Consider the following 25,988-nt stretch of genomic DNA (forward strand, 5'->3'; position numbering starts at 1 on the left):
GGGGAGACCAGGAGAAGCACCTGGCTCCTGCCATCGGATCAGCACAGTGCACAGGCCGCAGCGCGCCAGCCCCGGCGGCCATTGGAGGGTGAACCAAGGGCAAAGGAAGACCTTTCTCTCTGTCTCTCTCTCTCACTGTCCACTCTGCCTGTCAAAAAAAAAAAAAAAATTACACCTATACATTCAACAATGGAAAAAATGAAATTAAAACCAAATTTAAAACATCAAATTTAACAGACTGCTACCTACATTATATGCATGAAGACTGAATCTCAGAATGCCAATATAGGGGTTGGTGCTATGGCAGAGTGGGTTAAAGCCCCAACCTGCAGCGCCAGCATCCCATATGGGTGATTCCCAGCTGCTCCATTTTTGATCCAGCTCTCTGCTAATGCACCTGTGAAAGCAGTGGAGGATGAATTTTTGGGCCCTTGCACCCACGTGGGAGACTGGGAAAAAGCTTCTGGCTCATGGGTTCAGATCAGTTCAGCTCTGACTGTTGTGGCCATTTGGGGAGTGAACCAGCAGATGGAAGACCTCTCTCTCTCTCTCTCTAACTCTGTCTTTCAAATAAATAAAAATGAACCTTAAAAAAAGAATGCCAATATAGAGAATGGGTGGCTCCCCCAAATCTACGATTCACTATATAAGTCTCAAACTGTTGGTACCCAGATATCTTCCACATAAAAGGAAATAAATGCATAAATTGCTTTGACTATCATTACTTTGGCATTTCTTGTTATATGCAGCTAAGTCTACCCCTGACACAGATTCATAACACATTCTTATGTAGGTTTCATCCAATCATAGCATCTTCAGCTGTGCTTCTGAATAATTTTCCTGAGACTATTCCATGTCTTGTCAGAGCAGCATATGATACTGGGATTCCTTGGCAATTTCTAGCTGACCTCTCTTAGCAATGAACTTTCTTACAACTGCTTCAAAAAAATTAAAGGGTTGTTCTTTCACATAATCAAAAACACAGTTTGCTTCAAAAGTTACACTGTCTCTTCAAATATAGGAAAGCTAGTTAGTTGTCTTTAGGCAACAGAAACCTGAATGAGGGCTATAAAAGCAAAAAGACATACACACCTTCAACTGAAGGTAACATACGAAAAGATAACATGTGCAAAATTCATCAAATATGTCTTCACATTAATTTTTTGTCCAATTTTTCAGGACAAAATATTTTATAGATCCCATATTTTAAGAAAAGTATACAGCTTTTTAAAAAGTTACATATTTTAGCTCATTTCATCATTTTGTACATAAATAGTCCCGCTATTACAGTATACATGTTACTTACAATAAAGTTGACACTTAGAGGTTCATTTTTCCATGGTCATCCAGTTATAGTTTAAAGGCAGAACTAAGTCAAGATTCAAAGCTTTGTAACTTTGGTGCTTTCTCCAAAATATTACAGTGCTTCCTGTTCTACCATATACCTAGACAAGTCATCCTTGAGACATCCAATTTCTTATTAACTAACAAGGTTTACAAACATGATTTTTCATAACTATTTTTATTAAGAGAAAAGCTGCCTTAGTAGCATCTCAAATGACATTTCTGTCATCTCAAGTAACTGTATAACATTATGTAAGAATTCTGGATTCTGTGGCATCTCTAAGTGATTACTCTTACCATCTTAGTAAAACCTGCTCATGGGGCCAGCGCCGTGGCTCGCTTGGTTAATCCTCCGCCTGCGGCACCGGCATCCCATATAGGTAGCAGATTCTAGTCCTGGCTGCTTCTCTACCAGTCCAGCTCTCTGCTGTGGCCCGGGGCAGGCAGTGCAGGATGGCTCAAGTGCTTGGGCCCCTGCACCCGCATAGGAGACCAGGAAGAAGCACCTGGCTCCTACCTTCGGATCGGCACAGTGCCGGCTGTAGCGGCCATTTGGGGAATGAACCAAAGAAAGGAAGATTTTTCTCTTTGTCTCTCTCTGTCTGTCTATAACTCTACCTGTCAAATAAATAAATAAACAAATTTCTTCACAACTCTTTTGCTTTTAGTCTCCCATAATCAATGTGCTGTTAGCCTGGCACATCTATGCCTTGGGGCTATTAATGTGAAACAGATGTGGCTATTTGGCAACTTTTCTCTGAACTTAGTAACTATTCTCTTTTGTCCCATACCATAAGCTCTCTCATGCCAAACTTTCTCCAGTGCAAATTTCTCACGTAGGGCAATTATTATTTATAACCTTTTCTGTCGGTTTCATCTCTCCTTCTCCCTCATTCCTAATTCCTCCTTTGTTTCTTACAAGTTCTGTGTTCATCAGTTTTTGTGTAGAAAAGGTCTGTCTTACAGATCTGAATGCCCCTCCTCCAAAAAACCCCCCAAAACCAAAAACACATACACTGTAGTAACTACTTGGAAAATAAACCAACTGGAACACAAGTATCATCTTCAGATATCTGGATTGTCCCATGCTACATTTATTTTGAAATACAAGGACTGATTGAGACTATTGTGATACAAGGGGTGCTTATTCCATTTGGTTCTGCTCTTCACAAGCCTGAGGATTCAAGAAAACAAGATACTTAACAGAGAGAGAGAGAGAGAGAGAGAGAGAGAGAGAGAATCCTTAATGCAAAAATCTAAAATCTAAAATGCCTCAAACTCTGCAGTTTTTTAAGTACCATACAATGCTCAAAAGGTTCCAGATTATTGAGCATTTTGGATTTCAGATTTTTGGATAAGGGATAATCAACCTATATTAAGAAGTTTTTTTTTAAAATGAGATGAAAGTTACAATCCTTACAGTTTTCTATAGCTCCCTATATAGTTCATATACTCTGTTAACTTGTATTCATTGTATGAGTACATCAAAACTAAATCTATTACTTTTGAAAAACCACAGAACTTGCGGATGCAAAATATTGGGTATAATTATTAAACAAATTATTGTATAAGTCTCTAAATGCAGTAAGAGTTCTAACTACCATCTGAATCATCTAACTATTCAACAGTGAAGGCCATGCAAAGGTTAAGAACCCTAAAAATATTTGCTATTGATTAATAATAAAGTCACTCACTATATTCTTCAAATCTAAAGCAATTCAAGCTGGGGTCTGGTAAATGGATTTAGCTGAAGAGACTACATCAAAATAATCCTTTTTTTAAAAGATTTATTTATTTGAAAAGCAGAGTTACAGAGAGAGAAAGAGAAAGAGTTAGAATGAGATTTTTCATCTGCTGGTTCATTCTCCAAATGTCCGCAACAGGTGGAGCTGAGCCCTTCTGAAGCCAGAGGCCAGGAGCCTCCTCTGAGTCTCCCAGGTGAGTGCAGGGGCCCAAGCACCTGTGCCATCATCTGCTGCTATCCCAGGCATATTAGCAGAGAGATGGATTGGAAGTGGAGCAGCTGGGACTCCAACCGGTGTTCATATGGGATGCTGGCACTGCAGGGAGGCTTTTAACCGCTATGGCTCAGAGCCAGCCCCTGGAATAGTCCTTAAGGAAAGTCGCTAATAGAAAAGGATAGACAGAATAATGAATACTCCTGAACAATAATCATTATGAGATTGATTTATTTTAAAGTCTATTTCTTCATAAAAGAACTACTGAAATGCTCCAAAACACTCTTAAATGATGCTTTCAAATTTAGCACCATTTACTCAGTGCAAAACAATCACTGAAAAAAATTTTTAATTTTAAACATGTAGAAAATATTTTACTTTTGAACTTCATTCTATTGTGCTTATTTACATGTGGGCATCAAAAATGAATGAACTCTAGCCAGAAGGGCCATTTTAGAAGCCCCAATCTACTTGAATTCTAGTGTCATTCACTACAAAGCAACAAAGAAATTGCTCTAGGAGGGTGTGAAGGTTCTACTACTGGGGTCTTCAGAAACTGAAGATACCAAAACCAAAGCAAAACAAAACCTGGCAGTGAACCTATTTTTTTTTTTTTTTAATAAAACCAGTACTCCAGGTTACTAAGAGTCTCAGACAACAAGGCAGAGAGAGACATATCCCTAAAAGTAAATCTCATGTAAAAACAATACAGAGGTAAATCTCCAGGATAGTTGTTAAGTTGCCTACATCACATGGAATGTCTGGGATAAAATCTCTGCTTCCCTTCTGATTGCAGCTTCCTGCTAACGTACCCTGTAAAAAGCAGCCAGTGGTATCTCAAGTAGTTGGGTCCCTGCCACCCAAGTGGGAGACCTGGACTGAGTCCTGGGCTCCTGGCTTTGGCATGGCCCAGCCCTGGATGTTGTCAGCATTTGGGAAGTGAACCAGGCAATGGCTCATTTAAAATATTATGTATATGAGTGGGTGTGTGTGGGTGTGTGTCTGTCTGCCTTTGTCTTTCTCTCCTTTCAAACAAGTAAATAAATATTTTTTAAAAATACAAGTAATGTAAAAATTATTTTTGAAATGTACATTAACACTCAACCAGGAGAATAAAGAACAAATAATTAGAGAATATCTGAAAACACATGAAAGTTTAGAAGCACTGTATTTCTACAAATGACAAAAAACCTTTTTGACTTATACCTAAAATAAAAAATAGCAAAGAACTTAGTGCATGTTAAATACGGTATTGGTCTGCTCAGGCTGCAGTAACAAAATACTACAGACTGAGTAGGTGGTTTAAACAGCACAATTCATTTTTTCACAGTTATGGAGGCTGGAAAGTCCAACATCAAGGTCTGGAAGAGTTCAGTTTCTGATAAGGGCTTTCAAAGATGGCTGCTTTCTCGCAACCTCCTCACATGGTTCGTTGCCACCTCTTCTTACATGGCCACAGACACTGGATTAGGGCCTCACCATTATAACCTCTTTTAGCATTTACCTCCCAAACCCTCTTTAAATTACAGTCACATTGGTGATTAGAGATTCAAGAAATGAATCTAGAGGGAGGGCAGTGAGGAAGATGGGGAAGAGGCAGACATAATTTAGTCCACAACAAATATAAACACAACAAGTAAATCAACAAAAAAATCTTGCTAAGCCCAGGATAGAGGTCAGAGGAGCTAAAAATAAAAAGCACAATCTCTCACAATACTTCCAACAATGAAAGGGTTAGCAGTTAGGTAAATGTATCAGAATTTTTAAAACATTTGTTTCATTCTCACAGAACAATCCTAAAAAATCAGGAGAGGTACCAGAAGACGTAAACAGATCTCAAAAATCTCTTCCAGCCTTGCAACAAACCAAAAAATATTCTTTTAAGTACAGTTGCCTCTCTGGCTAGAAAACACCTCTTTTTCTTCACAATTGTCACTTTCTCACCCCTACTCCAGGCTAACATCACTTCAAGTTGACTTACCCTTCTAAAATGGCTTTGAGATACTTCTGCATTCAGTGACTCCTCTAAAGTTGTGAGGGTGCAAGTAGACAAAGATAGGATTATTGAGATTCTGATCTGTTTCTTACTCAAAATTCAAGTACTTTCAATGCTAGGGATTCAGAGTTGCCTTAAACATCATAAAAAGAAGCACAAGTGGGTTGATGCCATGGCATAGTGGGCTAAGTCTCCACCTGCAGTACCAACATCCCATATAGGTGCCAATTTGTGTCTTGGCTGTTCCTCTTCTGGTCCAGTCCTGTGCTATGGCCTGGGAATGCAGTAGAAGATGGCCCATGCGCTTGGGCCCCTGCTCCCTCATGGGAAACCCAGAAGCAGCTCCTGGCTATTGGCTTAAAATCAGCCTAGCTTTGGCTATTGCACCATTTGGGAAGTGAACTTACAGTGGAAGACCTTGATCTCTGTCTTTCCCCCTCCCTTGAAGAAAAAAATCAAGTAAAAGAACAATGACAAAGAAATAGAAATAAATTCTAAGTAGCAAAAACCAATGGGACTTTCCAGGCTGGTTGTATAAAGGTAGACCATATATGCTCTTTGACACTAGTAATGAAAGACTTGAATGCTATACTCAAGAATATGCTTTTGGGGCTGGTGCTGTGGCATAGCAGGTAAAACCACTGTTTGCAGTGCCAGGATCCCATACAGGCGCCAGTTCGAGACCCGGCTGCTCTACCTCCAATCCAGCTCTCTGCTATGGCCTGGGAAAGCAGTAGAAGATGGCCCAAGTCCTTGGGCCCCTGCACTCACATGGGAGACCTGGAAGAAGCTCCTGGCTCCTGGGTTCGGATTGGCGCAGCTCTGGCCACTGCAGCCATCTGGGGAGTGAACCAGTGGATGGAAGGCCTCTCTCTCTCTATCTCAATCTGTGCATCTCCTCTCTAACTCTTTCAAATAAATAATCTTTAAAATAAAAGAATATACTTTTGATGTTTTAGGCCACAAGAAGCTACAGAAAGGTATTAAGAAGCCAAGTTATGTAATAAAAATAATGGTTAGAAAAGAGCAATCTGTCAGCAGTGATGGAATGAACTCAAAGGACAGTTGGAAAGAATGAAGACAGAACACAAGGACATGATACAGCATGCCAGGAATGCAGTGAGCTGGCAGTGAAAACAATGAAAGACAACTGGCTCAGAACAATGTTTCCCAAGGAAAAGGAGAAAGACTTCGTGACTGCATAGAGAAGTCAAAAACACAAGAAAATCACTGGAATATTCTACAGACTGGATTTCTAGATAACTTAGGGTAATCTTTACACATTCTCTTGAGTACCAAAAAAAATATTTAACCAACTTTGAGTGAAAAATATGTGAGGTATATTATAAATTTTTATAAAATTGTGCTTTACCTTTAAAGCAGTCTAGAAGCTAAGGCTGGTGGATATCTCCATCCTTCATCAGTGCAGAAATAATTTGAAAGAATGGAAAAAGCAAAACACTTGGTGTCAAAACACTTCCCTCTTGTTCTGTAATGGACTCTTTCAAACCTCCCAAACTGTATCTTCACCTGTAAATGAGGGTAAGGGTATCTGCCCCACCTAACCTAACCAGATTATGGAAATTAAAAACCTAAAAGTGAATGTGCTCTGTAAATAAAAAATCAATACATAAGTTAAAGATGTCTTATTAACAGAAGTCCTAGCAGTAATAAAAACTAACAGGATAAAAATAATTCAATGTTACCTTGCCTTTTCACAATCATCATCATTATTATATCCTATACTGTGCTTTAGTATCTATGTGAGTAGAGTTCTAGACTGCTGTACACATTCAGTTCTAACACGGCTTTTATTTTTATTAAATGATTATTATTTATTTTTATTTATTTGAAGGCATAGAAGGGAGGGAAGGGAGAAAAGAAGAAGAGAAATTTCCTGATAGTTCACTCCCCAAATGTCTGCAACACTGAGGGCTTGGCCAGGCTGAAGCCAGGAGTCAGGATCTTCATCTGGGTCTCCCACAAAGGTAGCAAAGACCCAAGTACTTGAGCCATCCATGTTGCATATTAATAGGAAGTGCACGTGGAATTCACACTCAGGCACTCCCATATGGGATGTGGATGTCCCAAGTAGTGGCTTAAACACTGCACCGCAACACCCGGCCCTCTGATACGGTTTTTTTATTTTGTTTTGTTTTGTTTTGTTTTGACAGGCAGAGTGGATAGTGAGAGAGACAGAGAGAAAGGTCTTCCTTTGCCGTTGGTTCACCCTCCAATGGCCGCCGTGGCCGGCGCTCTGCGGCCGGCGCACCGCGCTGATCTGAAGCCAGGAGCCAGGTGCTTCTCCTGGTCTCCCATGGGGTGCAGGGCCCAAGCACTTGGGCCATCCTCCACTGCCTTCCCGGGCCACAGCAGAGAGCTGGCCTGGAAGAGGGGCAAATGGGACAGAATCCGGCGCCCCAACCGGGACTAGAACCCGGTGTGCCGGCGCCACTAGGCGCAGGATTAGCCTATTGAGCCGCGGCACCGGCCCTGATACGGTTTTAACAGCTTTTCTGCCAACTCTGTCAGCTTTAATATTCTCAGAGTAGTTCAACTCCCTACTTCTAATTTTCTGTTTAAATCAGCAACAGACTTAAAAATCTATATACCAGACAATGAATTTACTGTTGCCCATATGACAGCCTCTGGAACTCTGATGTAAGAAAAAATGCACATATGGGGACCAGAGCACATAAGGAATACTTCTGTTTATTCTCATTTCCTGGATGTGTCTAGAAAAGCAAAGTGTAAATATAACTCATTATGAAAGAGTAACTTAACCACTAAAGGCTCTTATTGAAATAGAATTAAGCATATGGATAAATTTATATAATCTAAAAATTTTACACAAACACTTCTCATCAATTCCTCTTTGCAGTTATCATTAATATCTAAATATTTTTAAGAGAAAAATATCTTTAAGAATAGTTTACAGACTGGCATTGTGGCATTGCTAGTTAAGCCGCTGCATGAAACATCAGCACCCCATGTGAGTGCAAGCTGGAGTTCTGGCTGCTCCACTTCTGATCCAGTTCCCTGCCAATGCCCTGGGAAAGTAGTGGAAGATGGCCCAAGTGCTTGGGCTCCTGCCACCCATGAGGGAGAGTCAGATGGAGTTCCTGGCTTCTGGCTTTGGGCTGGCTTAGGCCTGGCCACTGCGGCCATTTGGGGAGTGAACCAGCAGATAGAAGATCTCTCTCTCTGTAACTCTGACTTTTGAATAAACAAGTAAATCTTTAAAAAAAAAAATTGACAGCAACAAAACTAGTAACAACCGATTCTTTCCTTAAGCACAATATCTCCCTTCAATACAAATGGAAATTTACTTCATCTATTATTCTGACTTAAATCACATTCTAGGACAACTTACAATAACAATGGTCCAAAACCTGCTAAATTTATACAGCATCATAAATAAAATGACCTCTAACTAGCAGAAATCCTACAATATGAAAGATAATGCTCAGATTAGTAAAACAGTATATTCTAGGGCTTGTTAAGTGGAATAAAGTAGTTATAGCCAAGTACACAGAACACAGTTTATCACTAAATAATTCAATTTGCAAACCTGCAAACAGGAGCCCAATATTTATTCAAAACAAAAGGTTAAAATTCATCAAAGCTGATAAGGTGTCTGGCAACATACTTTCCTATATTAATATACCTACACCTTTTCTTCTTCCAAATCTTTTTTCTGTTCCCTATATAGTCTTCTTCATTTTCAGTATTTAAGATTTTTAATTCTCTACAACTATTTTGAAGACTAGAAAATCTCCTCCCTTCCCTTATGAAGAGTCAGGAGGAGCAACAACGGAGAATCCTTTCTCTTGAAACCCAGGCTCTTTCTCTTAAAACTTATCTCAACTTTTCTTTCCTATCCCCTGCCCTCCCACCACCATTCTACCCCAAATATATGATAGACAGCACTGTCTACAGGATGATTTGTATTCTTTTAAAAAGTCTAAGCGATGATGACAGCAGATCATGGTAAACTGGCTCCTTTATAGTAGAAGTCAGATGTAAAGTTAATAGAAAGTTTTAAATACCTCTTACATACTCAGAACAAATGAGTTTTTTAAAGATAGCTAGATAAAATTCTTGTGATTTCCTCTAACCCATTTTTAGCACTGAGATATCTGAGCCATTCTACAACATTTCTCAAAAAGACAACAGTTGGTTCCTTTAAAAATCTTCCTTCCTAAAAGTTTCTAAAATGACCACTTATATAATGGGCTCAAGCCTGGGAGCCAGAAGTACCACTAAATAATATCAGCTTTCTTAGTACCAAACAGAAAAATAATGGAACTAGACTAAAAGGAGAAAAAACCACAAATATCTCTATCATTCTGGTCTCTAGGAGAGGAAATTTAAATTTGGTTTCCTCCCAACGAGCAAACAACAGGGTATATGGTACAGAGAGCCTTCCTTTTCCTCAGATATTGGAAGATAAAGCAGGGAACAGACAGATCTCCCTTTCCTACTGGGTCTGTAACTAGCCCAAGCACTTGCATAACCTAATGAAAACCATCAAAACCCTAGTGAAAAAAGGCACACAATTGAAATGCAGAGGGGCTAGTCTTCTTATCCTTCATCCATATTAATAGCAGTCAAGATGGGAATTGCTATCTTTTATTCATGCCTATTAAGTGCAAGACCCTGCTAAGTTCTTATATACAAAATGCAAAGAATCAGTCAAATTTCAACAGACCAGTAAAGAAGGTATTATTCATTACCTAAATATTATAGATGGAAAAAAAAAAAAAAAAGAGAGAGAGACTCAGAGAAGTTGAGTTATTCAGCCAGCCAGGGCTGAAAGGGGATTTCTGACTTTAAAGTCCATAGTGTTTTCATGACTGTCACCTCCCTTGCTATACCAGCGAGTATAAAATAGCAAGTCAGCAAACATTAGACTTTCCTTCTGCAAGCTTTTGATAGTCCTCTTGATCTGAGCTGTATATTCTAGAAACCTAGTTAGTTCAAATATCAATCAAGTTTTCTAATGGCTACACCTTCTACGTCTTATATTTCTACATGTTAATATATTTCAGAATCATTGGACAATTTAAGCTTCAAATTTCTCTCCTGTCATAATCATTCGGCAAGCCAAACATTGACAAGGTTCATCACATTGGTTAGCTTCGTAAATAGCATATTCATTTTTCTTTCTTTTTTTTTTTTTTTTTCTTTTTTTTTTTTTTTTTTTTTTGACAGGCAGAGTGGACAGAGAGAGAGAGAGAGACAGGGAGAAAGGTTTTCCTTTACCGTTGGTTCACCCTCCAATGGCCACTGAGGCCAGCGCGCTGCGGCCGGTGCACTGCGCTGATCCGAAGCCAGAAGCCAGGTGCTTCTCCTGGTCTCCCATGCAGGTGCAGGGCCCAAGGACTTGGGCCATCCTCCACTGCACTCCCGGGCCACAGCAGAGAGCTGGACTGGAAGAGGAGCAACCGGGACAGAATCCAGCGCCCCGACAGGAACCAGAACTCGGTGTGCCAGCGCCGCAAGGCGGAGGATTACCCTATTGAGCTGCCGCGCCGGTCAGCATATTAATTTTTATGGCTAAATTCTCAAGAAAACTTTTTTGTTCAAAGACCAACACATTGGATGTTTTAATAATGAACTTAATTCTCTATATGAACAAATCCTCCAAAAGTTTTATCCTAATGCAAACATGTAAAAATTTATTTTGTAGTAAAGCAATGGTTTGTGTTTTTATACTTGATCAGTAAGTGAAATTATTAAAACTTTTAAATCAAAAAGCCCACCAATTTGGTATCACACATCTTTAGAATTCCAAAAATCACAGTTCATGAATAGAGCTCCTCACACTGAAACAAACTTTAAAATGAGTTGGAATTATCGGATTTCCTGTATATGAAAGAGTCTGAATCATTCATGTATGATAGGTAAATGCGTCTATAGTTAAAACCATTGTTTTAAAATTATAGCCTCATTTTATCTTTCTAAGTTTTATAGATTTTTATGTACTAGAAAATCATCTGTATTAACCTTTGACAGGTTTATTCTGGGAAAGGAGATTGTACCTGAACCATCTACTCAGAATAAAAACCATGGATGTCACTGCTTTGTACCATAACATTTTTCTCCCATTGCAGACAATAAAGTTACGTGTGTGTGTGTGTGTGTGTATGTGTGTGTGTGTATAGATATATATATATATATACACACCATCTATCTTTGGTGACTAAAAAAAAACTTAAACAAATCATGCCTACTAGACCTTTCTGCTAATGGTCTAACATTTATTTCCACCTTCATTCGTGGGGCCAGCATTGTGACACAGCAGCTGAAGCTGCCACCTGTGGTGTCGGCATCCCATGTAGGCACTGTTTTGAGTCCCAGCTGCTCCACTTCCAATCCAGCTCTCTACTAATGTGCCTGGGAAAGCAGCAGGAAGACAATCCAAGCAATTGGGCCCATGCAACCACCTGGGAGATCCAGATAAAGCTCCTGGTTCCTGACTTTGGCTTGGCCCAGCCCCAGCTGTTGTAGTCATTTGGGGGTTAAATAAGTAAATGGAAGATCTCTCTCTTTCTCTATAATTCTTTCAAATAAATAAATAATTTTCTTTAAAAAAAAAAAGGCCTCATTCACAATAAAGAAAAAATGCTCACACCCAATCTCTTTCTACCATATGAAAAATAGGTCTGGGGCCCGCACTGTGGGGTAGCAGGTAAAGCCATTGCCTGGAATGCTGGCATCCCATATGGGCAGAAGTTCGAGTCCCAGCTGCTACACTTCCAATCTAGCTCTCTGATATGGCCTGGGAAAGCAGTAGAAGATGGCCCACACCTTTGGGCCCTTACACCTACGTGGGAGACCTGGAAGAAGCTCCTGTCTCCTGGCTTCGGATGGGCGCAGCTCCGGCCATTGCGGCCAATTGTGGAGTGAACCAGTAAATGGAAGACATCTCTCTCTTTCTCTGCCTCTCCTCTCTCTGTGTAACTCTGACTTTCAAATAAATAAATAAATCTTTAAAAAAAAAAAAGAAAAGAAAAATAGGTCTAACTATGCCACAAGTCTAAATATTTACCATTATTTACATGCCTTTTCCTTCTATTTTATATTTTATTTTATTTTATTATTTTATTTTATGTTTTGGTAAAGATTTATTTACCTAAAAGGCAGAGTTACAAAGACAGAAATCTTCCATCCATTGGTTCTCTCACCAAATGGCTGTAACAGGCAGTGTTGGGTAAGGCCAAAGCCAGGAACTCCATTGAGGTCTCTCCTATGGGTGCAAGGGGCCTAATCACTTGGGCCATCTTCCCCTGGTTTCCCAGGGACATTAGCAGGGAGCCAGATATAAAGTAGAACAGCCAGGACTTGAACCAGTGCTCATATGGGTTGCTATGTTGCAGGCAGCAACTGAACCCGCTGAACCCACATTTTAGCTCCTAAAACAGATCATGGATAGCAAAACTTTTTCTGTACAAGATCAGATAGTAAATATTCCATGCTAGGTCTTTAGTTGCAACAGGGTCTTTGTTGCAACTATTCTGTGGTAGGAACAAAAATAGCCATAGATAACACACACCGGAGAGGGTGTGACAGATATGGTTGGCACCCTACAGCTCAAAGCCATAGTGCATGGATCCCTGGACCAAATCATGGGAAAACCTAAAAACTGGGTTCCCAGTTGTACTGAGTTTAGATGTTTCAGCATTGAAAAGAAATAATCTTAACCCACAAAGTTAAGTCCACCAAAATTTGATTCTATTTTTCCAGATAGTCACACAGTTTACAGTATAATGAGACAAACAAGGACTCACTCTAACTGGGTCAGGCTTTCTAAACTGTCTATTGCCAATCTGACTCACCTTCTTTCCTCAACTCACCCCAGTTCCTCAAGATGCTATACATATTTTTTTGTCCCAGGAAGATCAAAGTATCACCATCTCTTCTCTATACAGAAAGTGAATGCTATTTCCCCTTACCTTTATGACTAGGGTTGGGAGCTGACTTTATTCCCAATCCCCTTCTTCCACTTTATAAGCTGGGCAAGCTATATGCTCACTTTCTCACCCTCCATGCAGCATAGCATAGCCATATAATACAGTTCAGGACAATAAATGTCCTGACAGACTGCTGGGGGCAGGGTGCTCTGAGGAAGTATTTGTGTATTTTAAAAAAGAGAAGGAGTGGCCACTGCCAGAAATCTTTGCCCTGTTCTTCCTGTCTTAATGCAAATGTGAAGCTCAGAACTGGAGCAATCATGAGACAAAACTAAGAGAACTGTATGGATGCTGGCACTGAAGACTTTTAAGGTACTGAATCAATGCCCGAGGCCATCTATCTGCAGAGCTTTTGTTATGTGAGAAAAAACAGACTCTGTAAATCGATGTTTTGTTGCAAATAAAAGCCTTCCTAACTTATCACTTCTTAAAAGTGCTAGGGACAGTTTGCTGTTGAGTTCTGACTGAACAGTGTTCCTTAAACTTAGAAAAGTAGCAGAAAGAAAAATACAGTCTAGCCTGAGGGCTGACATCCTAGGTAATAAAGTCAAAGTAGGCAAAGAGAGAGAGAGAAAAAAGAAGATCTATAATTATTTATCCAAATGCTGAGATATAAAAACAAAATAACTGAAAAGCTTTAGAAATATGGAGTCAATAAGCCTTATTAACGTTCTACTCAACAAATCAAGTCTGAGAATTCCGATTAATTTCCTGTCATATACTCCTACTGTTTGAAAACAGAAATTCACAATTCACTTTCTATATATAGTCTTGTTTTTGAACCTAATTAATTTATCTTTATGCTTCCGTTTCTCTTAAGTATTCACAAAAGTATAGTTTTTGTCAGTTTATGACCATTTTTGATACTTGTAGAATATTTTAAGTAATTATTAATAATCAAGTTAATGATGACACTGCTAGTAAGGACAAGGATTCTTTCAAGCATTCACATGCTGATTTAGCTGGCAGAACTGACTTTTTTTTTTTTTTTTGACAGGCAGAATGGACAGTGAGAGAGAGAGACAGAGAGAAAGGTCTTACTTTTGCTGTTGGTTCACCCTCCAATGGCCACCGCGGCTGGCACGCTGCGGCCAGCACACCGCGCTGATCCGAAGGCAGGCGCCAGGTGCTTCTCCTGGTCTCCCATGGGGTGCAGGGCCCAAGCACTTGGGCCATCCTCCACTGCACTCCCAGGCCACAGCAGAGGGCTGGCCTGGAAGAGGGGCAACCAGGACAGAATCTGGTGCCCCGACCAGGAATAGAACACGGTGTACCGGCGCTGCTAGGTGGAGGATTAGCCTATTGAGCGACAGCGCCGGCCCTTGAACCGACTCTTTTAACATTAGGGACAGTCATTTTTCTATCAATGCAACTACATAAAACACCCAAAGGTAAGTCATTCTACCCATTCAAAAGGAATGGCTGAAATAAGCTTATTTCAATTCACAGACCCCTCCACATACAACTTTTAAGTTAAAATATCTGTTTCCACTTGACATTCTTACAAACAATGCAATATGTACATATTTACACACACCCCCTCCCTCTAGCTCCAAACCCAACAATTTGTCCCATGAGAATGGTTTGGGGGTTTTGTTCTGCAATATAAATTCTTATCAATTAACACATCTATACATAACAAAGGATTTTTTTTAAATTTCAGAGCAGAATTCCTTAGGATTGTCAAAGCTTTAGCTAGGGACAATACCAAATACAAGGAGGGTTCAGGCTCAATCACAGTAGTGAAACAGAATTTAATAAAGTTCCCACACTACATTTTAATGTTCAATTTCTTATTGTCTTTTTTAGTTGACAAATATGTGCTTCACAGCATAACAGCAGCAGCTGAACAGCTGGATGGCCTTATCAAGCACAAAGGAAGCAATGGCACATGCTGTGAAGTGCCATTCTGATTGCCTGGAAATGGCAACACATGCAGATTTATTCCCCGTTATAAATTAGAACAATTATTTCTCTGGAGTTTACATTTTCTTCATGAAAGAGTCAAACTTTGCGCACATTAAGAAAGAGGACTTTCAAAAAGGATATCTTCCCTTTCTTTGATGATCAGTTCATTCTGTTCTTCTAACTGCCGGATCTTCTTCTCAAATGTTTCCTGCTCAGCTTTCAGTCGTTCTTCTGTTACTTCCTTTTCTTCACTTACTCTGAAAGGGATACAAAAATGAACACTAAAAACACCTAAGCAAATAAAATTAAATACATGCCTACAGCCCAGTTTACCAAAACTATATTTCCTCCAAAGGTAAGTGAAATTCTTCAGGTATACTCTAAATTTGTTTTTGTTTTGTTTAAGGCAATGTTCCTCACCTTTGTAACAAAACATGTATGCGATTTTGACATCAAGAATGTTCCTAATTATCAGAAACATAAAATACGGAAACTCCTATGTAGGAATTATAATTGAGAGTAGAAAATATTCCAATGTTTATAGCACAGGTTTCATTTTTTCATTATCAAAACTGGCAAATAAATGTTTTGATTTAGACACTTTTCCTACTTTTATTTAAATCCTGTCAGTGAAACACACAACACATATATTAAATATTTTACTAAATACACACAGCCAATTTTACTTTACCCTCTTAGTATTTGTTTGTTTGTTTGTTCTACTTAATACTATTGGTTGAATTCTGTAATTAATAACAGTTATTCTTAAGTGTTGAAACTTAACTGAAAAGTGATCCCTGTTAAATATAAGAGTGGGAATAAGAGAGGGAAGAGATGTACAATTTGGGAAATCTTCAAGCTGACTTGACCCAAACGGTAGAGTTAGAAACATACCAGGGGATTCCAATTCAATCCCATCAAGGTGGCATGTACCAGTGCCATCTCACTAGTACCAGTGATCAATTTCAGTTCACAATTTATCATAATGAAAGGACTAAGAGTCAAAGGGAGCACATAAACAAGACTAGTGCCTGAATAATACTAACCGATAGAATCAAAAAGGGAGAGAATGATCCAACATGGGAAGCGGGATGCACAGCAGACTTATAGAATGGCGGATGTCCTAAACAGCACTCTGGCCTCAGAATCAGCCCTAAAGGCATTCGGATCTGGCTGAGAAGCCCATGAGAGTATTTCAGGCATGGAAAGCAAGCAGGAAAGGCGAGGGTTGTGGGTGGGAGGGAAGTATGGGGGGAGGAAGCCATTGTGATCCATATGTTGTACTTTGAAAATGTATGTTCATTAAATAAATGTTAAACACACACACACACACACATTAAGGACAGAGATCCTACATGGGGAGTAAGTGCACAGTGAAAAAAAAATATAAATAGAATATAAACCTTCTCTTTAAGCTACTAAATATACTATACCAGAGCAACTTTCAATTAATATGAATCCCATAGGCTTTTCTTTCTTGCTTGTTTTCTGGTATATTACAACCAATGAAATAAATAAATGAAAATCAGAATTTTTAACATTCAAGAGTTCACTGCATCTTGTCTTTACAATATTTTCTGTGAAAGCACATGGCACACAGCACTTCTCAAAAAACAGGCTTACTTCTTGTTTATCCTGGCTTCCAATTCCAATTGGAATTGTCCCAATCCATATCATGTATGTTTAGCATACTAGGCCAAGGAATGGGACCCAGATCCTTCTTTTTAAGAGGGTAATCTCTAAGACTGATATATATACAAGGAATACAAACAACCAAACACAAATACACATATGATTGGGATTTATTCTCTATTACCAGGTTATTATGTCTTTCTTGCTTGTGGCTACTCTAAAGCACACGTGTAGGGCAAGCATTGTGGCATAGTGTGTAAAGCTGTTGCGACTCCAGTATCTCATATGGGTACCAATTTGAGTCATGGCTGCTCCACTTCCAATCCAGAACCCTGTTAATGGACTGGAAAAACATCAGAGGATGGTCCAAGTCCTTGGGCCCCTGCATCCACGTGGGAGATCAAGATGAAACTCCTGGCTCCTGGCTTCAGTCTGGCTCAGCACTGGCCGTTGTGGCCAACTGAGGAGTGAACCAGCGGATGGAAGATCCATCTCTGCCTCCTCTCTCTCTCTCTGACTCTTCCTTTCAAATAAATAATAAACAAATCTTTTCAAAATTTAATAAAAAAACAACAAAGCATGTGCTAACTCACATCCTTCTTAGTAACTTTGGCATCAGAACTCTCATTCATAAAGGGAAAGCCCGGACTAAACATTTCTAAAAATTTCTTCAAGCTGTAAGTCTAAATTTCTTTGACCACATTATAAATATTATGTTATCGTACATATGCCATTAAAAATATGGAAAGCATTCATAAAGAAATTACCAAAGATTTGGTCAGGGTATGAGGCATACAGCAGTATAATCAAGGCAAAAGCTATGTTCCCAGGAAGAAGAAAAATATATAACAGAAATATTAAAAAATATAAAGATATAAAAATTGGAATGATAATAGATAAATGTGAAAAAAAGGAAGTCATGAAACTTCAGGATTTTGCATAAAGTGAAGATGAAATAAACGATGCTATGGACTGTGAGGGAAGAATAAACACTGTCAAGGTGGGAAAATAGGTAGTAAAATCTTTCCCTGTTTAGTAAAATCTTGAAGATATGACTGAAGAGGGAAATCTGTAAGTGGATAGAGGACTCTTGTTTTCACTTACTTATTTAAAATAATTTACTGAATGCCTACTGTAGGAAAATAATAATCACACCAAGTTTATTCACTATAGGGTACCCTAAAGGGACTCAAAAGACATTTTCTGTAGTGTCAATCTGACTCAAAAAAGTCATGAAAATTTTGAATGCACCTGAGATTTCTTTGCTTATCAAGAAATGCTCCAGGACTATCAAAAGCAGTTACATAAAAGCTGAACACCAAATTCTACTCAACATAAATACAGAGATTATTTCTCAAGCCTGGCTGTGTCAGAAAAAAACAGGTGCACATCAACATTTACTCACTCGCCTTGGTGGTCTTGAGGAGATCCAAGAAAATCTCTGGGGAATCAGTGAGGGCAAAAATGTTGGTACAAGTAAATTCATAAGGCCAGAGTCTGCAATGGGCTTTATTCAAAACATAAAGTGTCCTACCCTAAATTTACTTTCTAAATTTAGTTTCTGGGATATGTTTGAAATATTTGTTGCACATTATTAAGCAGGTCTTTAATAAAGGTATTTCCTTTATGCTGCTGTGATTAGACCCTCCTTTAGTAACTATTATGCTCTGGAAGGCTATAAAATTAACAAGTTATATATATATATATATTTAAATTTTTATTTATTTGACAGGTAGAGTTATAGACAGTGAAACAGAGAGACAGAAAGAAAGGTCTTCTTTCTGTTGTTGGTTCACTCCCCAAATGGCCACCATGGCTAGCGCTACACCGATCCGAAGCCAGAAGCCAGGTGCTTCCTCCTGGTCTCCCATGCAGGTACAGGAGCCCAAGCACTTGGGCCATCCTCCACTGCCCTCCCAGGCCACAGCAGAGAGCTGGACTGGAAGAGGAGCAACTGGGACTAGAACCTGGTGCCCATATGGGATGCCGGCGCTGCAGGCAGAGGATTAACCAAATGAGCCACGGCGCCGGCCCCAACAAGTTATATTAAGAACAGAGAGAGGGGCCAGCTCTGTGGCCTAGTGGGTAAAGGCACCTCCTGTAGTGCCGGCATCCCATATGGACCCTGGTTTGAGTCCCAGCAGCTCCACTTCCCATCCAGCTCTCTGCTATGGCCTGGGAAAGCAATAGAAGATGGACCAAATGCTTGGGCCCCTGCACCTGCGTGGGAGACCCAGAAGAAGCTTCTGGCTCCTGGCTTCGGATCAGAGCAACTCCAGCCATTGTGGCCAATTAAGGAGTCAACCTGCAGATGGAAGAACTCTCTCTCTTTCTGCCTCTCCTTTTCTCTCTCTGTAACTCTTACTTTCTAGTAAATAAATAAATCTATAAAAAAAAAAAAAGAGCAGCACTCTTAATTAGGCCTATCAAAAGATACACATGGCTTCCATGTGGCAACTTAGCATAGTTAATATGAGTAAGATTATTAATGCAGACTTTAAATGCAGAAGTATCTGCCAATAAAGGAAACTCAAGATTTGACATTCACTGTTATACCCATCTTATTAATTTATGTTCAATAATATTTCTAATAAATTATATATACAAAAATATTATTGAGTTAGGCATACTTTCTTCAAAGTCTTATACTTTAGCTTAAACATCCCTGCACATTTTGAACTTTCTTCCATAAAACTGTCTTACCTGTTTTAATGCAAAATGTTCTACCACTTATTCTATACTTTTTAGAAAAATTAATATTCTAGAGGGGCCAGTGCTGTGGTGTGGTGGGTTAACATCCTGGCCTGAAGTGCGGGCATCCCATATGGGTGCCGGTTCTAGTCCCGACAGCTCCACTTCCGATCCAGCTCTATGCTATGGCCTGGGATAGTAGTAGAAGATGGCCCAAGTGCTTGGGCCCCTGCACCCGCATGGGAGACCTGGAAGAAGCTCCTGGATCCTGGCTTCAGATCGGCGCAGTTCCGGCCATTGCAACCAACTGGGGAATGAACCATCAGATGGAAGACTTCTCTCCTTCTCTCTTTTTCTCTCTCTCTCTCTCTGCCTCTCCTCTCTGTGTAACTCTGACTCTCAAATAAATAAATAAATCTTTTAAAAAGGGAAAAATTTAATATTCTAGAATAAGACTTCTTTTTTTTAAAGATATATTTACTTATTTGAAAGGCAGTTATAGAGAGGCAGAGGCAGAGAGAGACAGAGAGAGAGAGAGAGACAGAGAGAGGTCTTCTACCCTCTGGTTCACTCCCCAAATGACTGTAATGGCCAGAGCTGGGCCAATCCAAACCCAGGAGCCTGGAGCTTTCTCTGAGTCTCCATGTGGGTTCAGGGGTCCAAGGACTTTGGCCATTTTCTACTGCTTTCCCAGGCCATAGCAGAGAGATGGATTGGAAGTGGAGCAGACAGGACTCCAACCAGGGTCCATATGGGATGCCAGCACTGCAGGTGGTAGCTTTACCTGCTACGCCCACAAGATTTCTTTTTTGGCTTTGCATACCTCTAATATTTTTCCAAATACTCCAGGAATGGACACTTTTACACTAAGTGAAGGGCAAGGTTATGTCAACAAAGTTTCTATTACAGGGAGAATTACAGCTCCATTAATGGTCAACCAAGTTTCTCTCCCTATTTAATATCATCTATTTGGGAGATTAAGATTTGAAGAAAAAAGTAAGAGACTTTACAGCACACCTGGCAAAACAAAAGGAACATGCTGTTTTCAAGCAAAGGAAATTTCATGGTGAAAAGGAATGGATTCATCACTGAGAAATATTTCAGTGAAATCAACCTAACTCTCCCCTTGGTAAATTTTAACATTTGACTGTCATTAAAATGCAATGCCTAAAAGAAAATAGGTGACATCAGAAATCATATATACAGCAATCCATGACCAGAAGGGCTGTAACAACTACTAACCAGTATCTCTTATGAACACAGATGCAAAATTCCTCAACAAAATACTAGCACAGAAGGCTGGGACTGTGGTATAGGAAGTAAAGCCACTGCCTGCAGCTCTGGCATCCCACATGGGTTTGTGTTCTGGCTGCTCCACTTTGGATCCAGCTCCCTGCTAATGGCCTGGGAAAATCAGTGGAAAATGACCCAAGTGCTTTGATACCCACGCAGGAGACTCTGAAGAAAGTCTGGTTTTGGCTTAGCCTAGTCCTGCCCATGGTACCCATTCAGGGAGTGAACCAGTAGATAGAAGATTCATTTTCTCTCTCTCTCCCCCACCCTCTCTCTCTGTAACTTTTTCAAATAAATAAATAAATCTTTTTAAAAAAAAATACTAGCAAACAGTATCCAGGTACATATAAAGAATAGTATGTGTCATGACCAATGGGGATTTATTCCAGGAATGCAAAGTTGGTTTAACATTCAAAAATCAATTAATTCTATACATCTTAACAACAGAATAAAGGACAAAACTCACATGGTTATCACATGGTTATCTAAAGAGATACAGAAAAGCATTTTTGAAAAAGCTAATGTGGTGCCCAGCATTCCATATGAGGACCAGTTCAAGTCCCAGTTGCCCCACTTCCAACCCAGCTCCCTGCTAACGCTCCTGGGAAAATGGTAGATGGCCCAAGTATTTGGACCCCACATACATGTGGGAGACTCGGAAGAAGCTCCTGGATTCAGATCAGCCCAGCTCCAGCCATTGCAGCCATTTGGGGAGTAAACTAGTAGATGGAAGATCTCTCTGTTTGCCCCTCCCTTTCTCTCTCTGTAATTCTGCCTTTCAAATAAAATAATCTTTTTAAAAATTCTAATAATAATTTATGATTTTTTTAAAAAACCTTGTGGTTATAAAATAAACTGAAAATATGTCATTGTAAAAAGAAAAAGGAAAATAAGAAAGGAAGGAGAAGGGCGAATGGGAGCATAGGTGGGAGAAAGGATAGGATGGGAAGTATCATTATGCTTTCATATCTGTATATTCGAAATACATGAAATTTGTTCATCTTATATAAATTTAAAAAATAAAATATTTAAAAATAATAAGTTAAAAAGAAATAAACTCCACCTACATATAAGCAATGGATGTGGGGGGGTTATGGGGGGAAGGGGACAGAGTGTTAAAGAGGGATTTTATCAGCCATTTAAAAAATTGTTTTCGCATCTGTATAATTTCAAATAAATTAAAATTCAATGGAAAGTTATTCTACCAAATGAATAAAGATGCAATCTTTCTGGTGTCTGCAAGAACTAACACAAAATATCATTCAACTATAACCAGATACCTTTATCATATCTTGAGTTAATCAAATATTTTTAAAACTACCAGAAAAAATTCATTAGAACATGACAAAATTGATCATCTTTTCCATAAATGCTCAGAAAAAAGCAGATCAGCACATAGTAAACAATCGATGATTATTTTACAATCAAAACCTGAAAATTAATATGGTAGGAATAAACACTTAGTTATAAAGCATTAACTTGAAAAGACTCAATTCACAAAGGTCATAATTCAAGCCAGTTCCAATTTAGAGGCATCAACCTAAATAAGTAGCATTAACAAGATTCCTGAGAACTTCTGCTCTTCACCCTTCCCTTTATAGCCTAGCTCAGTGATGCTCCCTTTCTCCTATTCATTTCCTAAGAAATCTGAATTTGGTACAACAGGTACTAACCATGAAAGAAATTAATCAGCATGTACTTGTATAAGCACCTGTGTAAAAAAAATTAGAATGAAAACCACCTGAGAAATGACTGAATAGTTCTAGCATGTCTGCCTATCACATAAATCCATAGTTATAGCTTTTTAACTTTTCCTAAGAAAAATTCTGAGTAGATGCTGCAAAATCAGGGGAGATTATCCATATTCATAAAAGTGTATACATGTTTCCAGATGTCATGCAGAAGAAAAATCACTGCTGCAAAAAAACTAACTTTTTTGGGATGTAGGATCCAGTCAGAACTATAAGGGGGCAGGTATTTGGCTTAGCAGTTACGATGTCTGTCACTTGGGATGCCTGCCTACCATGTTAGGTTGCCTAGGTTCGAGTCCTGGCTCAGTTCCTGATTCCAGCTTCCTGCTGATGCACACCCTGGGAGACAGTGGTGATGACTTAAGTACTTGGGTACCTGTTACCCATGTGGAAGACCTGGAAGGAGGTTCCTGGCATCTGGCTTTGTCCTGGACCAGCCCTGGCTACTGTAACCATTTAGGGAGTGAACTAGTAGATGTGACAGCTCTGTGTCAGCCTCTCTCTTTCAAATAAATAATTTTTTAAAAGGAATTAGAGGGGCCAGCGCCATGGCTCATTTGGTTAATCCTCCGCCTGCAGCGCCGGCATCCCATATGGGCACCAGGTTCTAGTCCCAGTTGCTCCTCTTCCAGTCCAGCTCTCTGCTGTGGCCTGGGAGGGCATTGGAGGATGGCCCAAGTGCTTGGGCTCCTGTACCTGCATGGGAGACTGGGAGGAAGCACCTGGCCCCTGGCTTCAATCGGCTCAGCTCCAGCTGTAGTGACCATTTGAGGAGTGAACCAATGGAAGGAAGATCTTTCTCTCTGTCTCTCTCTCTCACTGTCTATAACTCTACCTGTCAAATAAAATAAAAGGAATTAGAAGAGGGGCTGGCGAAGTAGTGCAGCGGGTTAACACTCTGGCCTGAAGTGCCAGCATCCCATATGGGCGCTGGTTCGAGACCCAGCTGCTCCACTTCCAATCCAGCTCTCTGCAATGGCCTGGGAAAGCAGTAGAAGATGGCCCAAGTCATCAGGCCTCTGCACCCATGTGGGAGACCTGGAAGAAGCTCCTGTCTCCTGGCTTCGGATCGGCACAACTCCAGCCGTTGAGGCCAGTTGAGGAGTGGAACCATTGGAGAGAAGACCTGTTTCTCTCTGCCTCTCCTCTCTCTGTTTAACGCTGGCTTTCAAATTAAACAAATAAATCTTTTTTTAAAAAAATGAATTAGAAGAAAGACTGCAGAGATCACCAATTACCCAAAAGGTATTCTTTGACTCATAAAGGTCAGAATAAACCATCTTAAAGTGAATTGTGACCTACTAACTATTCTACATTGTCAAACTCCATTAAAATTCAGAAAAGGCCTTTCTACCTAAGCAAGTTAAAGCTTCTTTACCTTTTCTTGAAATTTTCTATGTAATCCATTACAATGACTGGTGTATACCACATTCCTCACCCTGGAGGGAAAAATCCATACAGACTTCTAATGGGTAGATGAAGAAAACTCTTAGTCACTGAAAACTTAAATCCAAACTGTCTTAGTGTACTTCAATGTACATTTAATTTTGACAAAAAAGTTAAGATCAGTTTTTTTAAAAAGGATCAGAATAAATATAAAATAATGATGTGCTCATTTTACAATGGAAAATTAATGGTGCTACACTTTCTATTTTTCTTCTGAGAAATGTCAAGTAGAAATAGCAAATTGTCCTCTGGGAAAAATCAGAGCATCTGAGCCTAAAAAAGAATACTGTCCTCAAATGAAGTCAGTGCACAAGTTATTCATTGGGGAACAATGCATTACTTGACAGTATGGGCATAGGACATGAAATAGTGAAAGGGTTTTTCAAAGGCTTCTTGGAACATGGCTCATATACATCAGAAACTGCAATTGTGGCCAAGATCACTTTAAAACATTAAAACTTGTTCTGCCTTTAAAAACCATGTACATAGTATAATCTATGCAATAGTCTAAGGTATCCCTCCCCATTAAAAAAAAAAAAAAACTCAGTAAAAAAATGCAAATCGAAACATAGAGAACTGTCACTATCTTTCAGCACAACCTACAACATTTTGTAAATCCATCCATTCTTCAAATCCTCATAAATGACACTGCTTTTCTCATCTATGCAAGCAATTCATTAATTTTACTGTAAAAGACTTTCTAAGGTCACTTAATTCAGCAAACTACAACAAAAAGAATTCGCTCTCCTAATACCACCTAGATGGATCAATCAATATTCCACTTACTCCTTCAGCAAATGTAAATCAATACTGGACACCTCAGGGAAACCCCTTCATTTACTTGAAACCCATGTATCAACTCATCCTTTAGCACTCTCTTCTACAAGCTAAATAACTTGCAATACCTCTAATTTATCTTTGTGGTATCTAGTCTCCATTAGCCTGTAAATTCTCAGTCACATTTGTACCCCATTCTTTCATTAGTACAGTTAAGACAAATAAAAAGTTCTCTGAGCATGTACAGATTATTAAGGAAGCCTCCATAGATTATTAAAAACTCATACCAGTCTTATCTGTTTATCTTCTTGCCTAAACAGCATGACTTTGAGGTCTCATATTCAAGTTACATTTAACTGTGGGCTGAGGTCCCTCTCATTTTTCTTATATACTGGGCCTAATCAGCAAGTCTTACTTTAATATAAATTTCTAATTTGTTTTTCCTTTGGTACATAATATCCTCTATTCCTCACTGTTGTCTTTTACACTGTCTGAATGAATCTATTTTTCCAACCTACTATACCAATCCTAAATTTCATTTATATATTCTACTCACATCTGTTTTCATTTAGAACTATCAATAAATCTTACAGGCATCATTTTGATTCTTCAATACATATCACCAACAAAAATACCAATTAAAGAGGACCTCACAGATAGGCCTCAGTGAATCCCTCAGGAAAGCCATTCTTAGAATTTGGACATCTATGGTTTACTCACCTAACATTGCTAAAATCATAGTCCCTAGTTTTCTTTTTTCTTTTTTTTTTAAGGACATGCTCTTGTAGCAATGCTTTGAACTTCAAAGGCACTATTTTTTTTTTAAGATTTATTTATTAGAAAAAGATATATAGAGAGCGAGAGACAGAGAGAGATCTTCCATCTACTGGTTCACTCCCCAGATGGCCACAATGGCTGGAGCTGGGCCACAGCCAGGCTGAAGCCAGGAGCTTGAAGCTTCTTTCAGGCCTCCCACATCTCTACAGGAGCAGCCCCATGAGTAAAAGACAACCGGGACAAGCACAGGATACCATATTCCTAAGGTCAGAGAGAGAAAAGGAAATCTCAAGAAGGGGCAGCCTGGCATGCAATGACAGCCTGAGGATTGGAAGAGGTTATCCTCACATGTAGGAGAGCAAGTGGATAAACATGAAGTCAGAGCCAGGGAAGGGGAAGTACAACTAACCACAAAGGTATGGACTGATGAAGGATGTCA

At 39.4% G+C, this 25,988-nt stretch overlaps 1 protein-coding gene across 6 annotated transcripts in view; it reads right to left on the reverse strand.

Annotated features, from left to right (window-relative positions):
* Window positions 1–25,988, reverse strand: part of KIAA1328 (KIAA1328 ortholog) — a 336,489-nt gene that overhangs the window by 279,051 nt on the left and 31,450 nt on the right. For all 6 annotated transcript variants that reach the window (XM_017344119.4, XM_002713504.6, XM_089305780.1 and 3 more), the window contains one exon: window positions 15,324–15,439. In XM_017344119.4, the coding sequence (XP_017199608.4) occupies window positions 15,324–15,439 (116 nt within the window). The remainder of the gene's footprint in view (window positions 1–15,323; window positions 15,440–25,988) is intronic.

This window comes from Oryctolagus cuniculus, chromosome 10 (assembly GCF_051225735.1).
Source record: "Oryctolagus cuniculus isolate XC-2025 breed Fujian yellow rabbit chromosome 10, ASM5122573v1, whole genome shotgun sequence".
Taxonomy (NCBI): Eukaryota; Metazoa; Chordata; class Mammalia; order Lagomorpha; family Leporidae; genus Oryctolagus; species Oryctolagus cuniculus.